At 33.2% G+C, this 5,000-nt stretch overlaps 1 protein-coding gene across 3 annotated transcripts in view; it reads left to right on the top strand.

Annotated features, from left to right (window-relative positions):
* The window catches only part of LOC125033202 (alpha-1,3-mannosyl-glycoprotein 4-beta-N-acetylglucosaminyltransferase B-like), a 20,972-nt gene that overhangs the window by 14,550 nt on the left and 1,422 nt on the right, over positions 1-5,000 (top strand). For all 3 annotated transcript variants that reach the window (XM_047624581.1, XM_047624580.1, XM_047624579.1), the window contains 2 exons: positions 3,369-3,562; positions 4,411-4,559. In XM_047624581.1, the coding sequence (XP_047480537.1) occupies positions 3,369-3,562; positions 4,411-4,559 (343 nt within the window). The remainder of the gene's footprint in view (positions 1-3,368; positions 3,563-4,410; positions 4,560-5,000) is intronic.

Below are 5,000 nucleotides of genomic sequence, written 5' to 3'. Positions count from 1 at the left end.
TGACACTACAATGTTTTGTATCAGTATCAGTCTCATCCATAAGATGCCTCAGGACTATTTGTAACACATGTGTAAGGCCTAATTAAGAGGTATTACATGTGAGTATATAGCTTCTTAACTGGATTTCAGGATAGATCAGCAGTAGGCATTCCTGGGGTGAAATATGGCTCTGTGAAGAATCTCAAGAGACGGGGTGGCAAGGTAGTTCATGATGCCGAATCACATGGGGCTGATCAATTTACAATCGCCTTTGATGTAAAGTAGCTCCCATTGTCAGCAGTTACTTAGTGTGCCACAGCTTTTCACACTGATGGATTTGATGCAACCTCACTGCAGTGCAGTTTTTTAAAGATATTTTCTGTGATTATGTTGCCACATCACTGCAGTGCAGAATTTTTCACTTATTTGTCATTTTGTTATGCCAGAATGTTCATCATGACTGCATTCAGTGAATTATTTATTTCTCACTTGTTTACAGTACTGAACTGTTATTCAGAACAGAATGCACTATTTACATAATTTTCTTTTTAGTATTTCCTGTTTTAGCTTCATAGTTTTGTACCAACCTTTTTGCTCTATGGAATGTTCAATCTCATATGTGATGTTTGCCTGAACATCAGTTTCTGTTCCAAGTGTCTCACTGTTTTAGACTCAGAATTGCATGGCCTGTGTAATCATTTATATCATTTGTATTACTTTTAATTTTCACATAAAAAAATTGTGATTTTCATTATAATGAGATAAGTGACCTTATCCTTGAACAAATGGAATATGAACTGATGGCCTGGATACTTCATTTTCATTTTCAGTTTACTTATTAGCCAGAAAAACTCAGAATTGATTTCTTGATTCTTTCCCAATGGGGTCCATGATATTTTGTTAGAATTGAACTCTTCAAAGATAATATAGTTTAGTCTTCCCTGACTGAATGATATAATATTTGTATATTCTCATAAGTCTTTCCCAGGTGAAAAGCTTGTATATCTTAAGTCAAATACTAACAGAAATAAGGTATAACAAAATGAGGAGATAAACTTCCTATAATTGGAAGTACAGATGTAATGATACTAACAACTTGAAAGTTGTAATATGATAGGAAGTGCATAGACTGATACAGCTGTTGGAACTTGACTGTGTTTCATTGTTAGTACAGATCTGGTAAATGTCTCTAATGGATATGCAGTACAATGCAGAACTTCTGATTTTTGTTCATCTCTGAAATGCTTTTGTGTTATATTTGCTGTCACTTTACCCAAAAGCATGCTAGGCAAGGTGTCATTCATGAATATTTCTTGAATTGATTTGACTCTTTTTGAGACATTAATATTGGATGTAGTCCTCAAAGAAGTTTAGGAGAAATTGATATCTTATGCATTTGACTTCTTTTACTTTTGAAAATCACGTTTTTTACACTTTAATGACAAGGATAAACCCCTCATTCATAGAAATGATGGCATTAAAAGAAAACAGTGCATGTCAATTATTCATAGAGTAATTTCTTTATTTACATTTTTCTTTGATATGTGCATGGATATTTCTACAGGACTGATAATATGATCTTTTTTGCATGTTATATCTTTATGATTAAATATTTAGTTATTTGCAACCTATATGCATTTTAGAGGCACCATAGAAATTATCTGCTTTGACTTTGATGTGAATTGATATGTTACAATACTAAAGAATGAATTACAGTAGCACAATTCATTCAGAATAAGGAATTGAATATCAGTGAAATATAGAGTTGATTGACAGATGTTATTAATTCACTAATTTCCAGATGCATATAGCGTTAATTATTTGAATTTAAAAGTATGTGTGTTTGTTTATGCGCTTGCATCTGTGCGTGCTGTGTGCATATGGATGCAAATGTGTATGTATGTATGGGTAGGTTTATATATATTCATGCCTTTATGTATATATATTTGTGTGTGTTTGCATGTATCTCATTCCACTGAATATGTATATATGTATTTATTGAAAAGTGAGCTGATGTATGGTTTTCTAGACTGTTTTCTTGTGTTCTATGAGAAAGTATGCTCATTATCTCTCTTGAGAAATGCAAGACATTGTCAGGAGCCTTTCTGAATATGAATTTATGTTAATGCATCTCCTTAAAAGGGAGATTTTAGGCAGGGCAACAATTTATGCATTTCAGGCATACATACAATCTCTGAGTGTATCTTACCTCGCATATTTTTATTTAATCTTGTTTTGTGTGCTTCCTCCTATCTTTTTTATAAACCTGTGCAAAATATGCCACTTGGTGAATATATATAGAGACATATGTAATCTCCTTTGCTTATTCTGTTTTTTTTTTTTTTTTTAATGTAATAACTGCCTTTTTTCTGTATTATATCTAGCCCTTCATGTTTCATTTTTGTCCACTAGGTAGAAGGTCAGATTGTCTCAGGGTTAAATCCAAAAAAAAACAATATTTTTGGGATGTCCAACAGCAGAAAGGACTTTTAGTCGGTATACTTGTGTCTCAGAAGGAATAGGTATTCTCATGAATTGTCTTTTATTGTTTGAAAATTCTCCTTGTTTAAGTCTCAGACTTTTCACATCTTAGCATTTGCATATTTTTTTACTATGTCACTTTGAATATATCTCATGGTATTGCACATTATGATGAAAGGAAGAATGAGTTACAATAGTGAATCTCCAGAGTGGGTCTAAGTGTCAGTGTGAGAGAAAACTTCTATGTGTGGACAATGCTCAAGTGGATGTTAATTGATATGTGATGTCTTTTACTTTTTTTCCAATTTTGATATTTTCTGCCTATATTGTGATGTGCATCAAAAATGTAGTATATGTTTTCTTTATTTTCCTCTAAGAAGAGGCTGATATACAAATGTCTGGAATCCACACTAAAACTACATTAGTTTCTCACAAAAAGGTTTTTAGTCCATATTGTAATCAAATTTAGTATTGTAGAATTTGAGAATGCACTTGAGATTAATTAATTATATATTATACAAGTTCATGTAAAAACAAAATATAATGTATAATATGATGTGATAGAGAAATTGGTTCAAATTATTATTTTGAAAATAATTTTAGAGGAAATATCTTCCCTGAATTATATATTTCTCAATGACAGATATTGAATGCATTGATATTCCTTTTGGATTAATACTTGCATCACAGTATTCAAAAAACATTTTTGAAGACATGTTGATTGTAAGGCATCATGTAAAGTGAACAATTATAATCAGTCCAGCAATTTATACAACATCAAATCAAATCCTTCACACAACTTATTCAGCATGTCAAATCTACACAAACTTTTTGTACTTTTTCTTAACAGCATATTTTTGTTTGCCTTAGTTTCCGCAGTATTACATCATTTCCTTGGTGTCCCACAGGACAAGCAGTTTGGGAAAGTCCAGCTCTACTTCCCCCACGAGAATCCCAAAGCTGAGGTGGAGACACAGATCAAGCCGTACAAGACTTATACGTTACAGAGAGCATACAAGGGGGAGTCCTACTTTTGGGGGTTGCTGCCTCAACAAGGGGACCTGCTGCAGTTCACCTTCGATCCGCCGGTCGTGATCAAAGGGTGGGTCATGTGAGGAGATGCTTGAAGGGACAATTCTGGTAGATATTTGTCAGGAGGAAATTTCAGGTCCAGATAAGTTAGAGGAGAACCATGGTTTAAGAAAAAGAGTTGGTTAGCTGTTAAATGTAAAAATAGAAGAAGGTGCCAGAGGTACATCTATTGTGCTTTAAAGATTATGTATATGCTAAATGTGATCTTACATGTGATTTTCCAGTTATGTGTTTTCCTGCCATTACTGATTTTATTTGTGCTACTGAAAAAGGCATTGTGAAAGAAATTCTCCAGTTTCCACTATCAAAAGACAACCGTCTCTCATGTCAGTTATCAGTTTCTCTTTTTTTTCTGTTTCCTTTAATTTACTGTTGTTTCTCAAGGTTATTTTTTTTCCCCAATACCTTGATAATGATAAGTTACCATTCAATGTGTGCAATAATAAAAAACAAACAAATAGAATATTGATATATAAATGGAAACCAGTGAGTGAAATTAAGAAAAAGGAGATTATGTAAGAAAAAAAAATCTATCTATCTATCTATATATCTATAAGTATAAGTATAGATATACCAATGTTGATATCTATATATGTATCTATATCTTTATCAGTGTCTATTTACGTATATCTGTCTATTGATAACTATCTGTACATCTATTTATATATATATTTCCAATGGTTCAAGAGATGTATCACAAGAAAAGACAAAATCAAACCAGAATCATTTACAAACTACATGCAAACTAATTAAAATCTCTTAGTTATAATGATGTAACCATTAATGTGAAATAAACAGACTAGTATAAGAATAATCTGCACATGTAACATAGAATTAATTTGATTTATTTTCTGGCAGGTTCCTCTTTCGTAGTGGGAACGTTGAGCATCCATCCGACAGACTGTATAACACAACAGTAGAGGTGCTTCCTGTAGAGCCTTTTACCAACATCCCTGCAATTGCCAATAAAAAATACAAAGTTACTGAAGATAAATATTTGATAATCGGTAAGTGAATTGGAATGCCTTCTTGAATTGTATGGATTATTTTATTTTTATTATTTTTTAATTACCGAAAATAGATGAGTATAGCAGGAACACAAAGAATTCTGTGGTACTCATTAGAGAAAATTGAATTTATTATGAAGATATCTTAACCCAATGCTGCTGGATGGTTTCCTGATACAAAGGGCCTCTCTCCTGGGCTGTATTCATAGTGGCCCGGGCCCTGCTGCCAGGGGATTGTGTTGGCCCCATAGAGTGCGTGGCATGACTGTACACGCCCCTGGAAAACGGGACTGGTACACCATGGCATTTATGCACATGCCACCCAGAATATAGTCCAGGCGTGCCATGGCATGTATGTACATGGCACCTGGCAGCAAAGGGTTAATAATTTATTCAATTTTAGTCTGAATATATTTAGTGTTTTTGATGAATGTATGTCTG

Source organism: Penaeus chinensis, chromosome 16 (assembly GCF_019202785.1).
Source record: "Penaeus chinensis breed Huanghai No. 1 chromosome 16, ASM1920278v2, whole genome shotgun sequence".
Taxonomy (NCBI): domain Eukaryota; kingdom Metazoa; phylum Arthropoda; class Malacostraca; order Decapoda; family Penaeidae; genus Penaeus; species Penaeus chinensis.
Note: the sequence above shows the minus strand (reverse complement) of the source record. Positions and strands in the feature narration are given on the sequence as shown.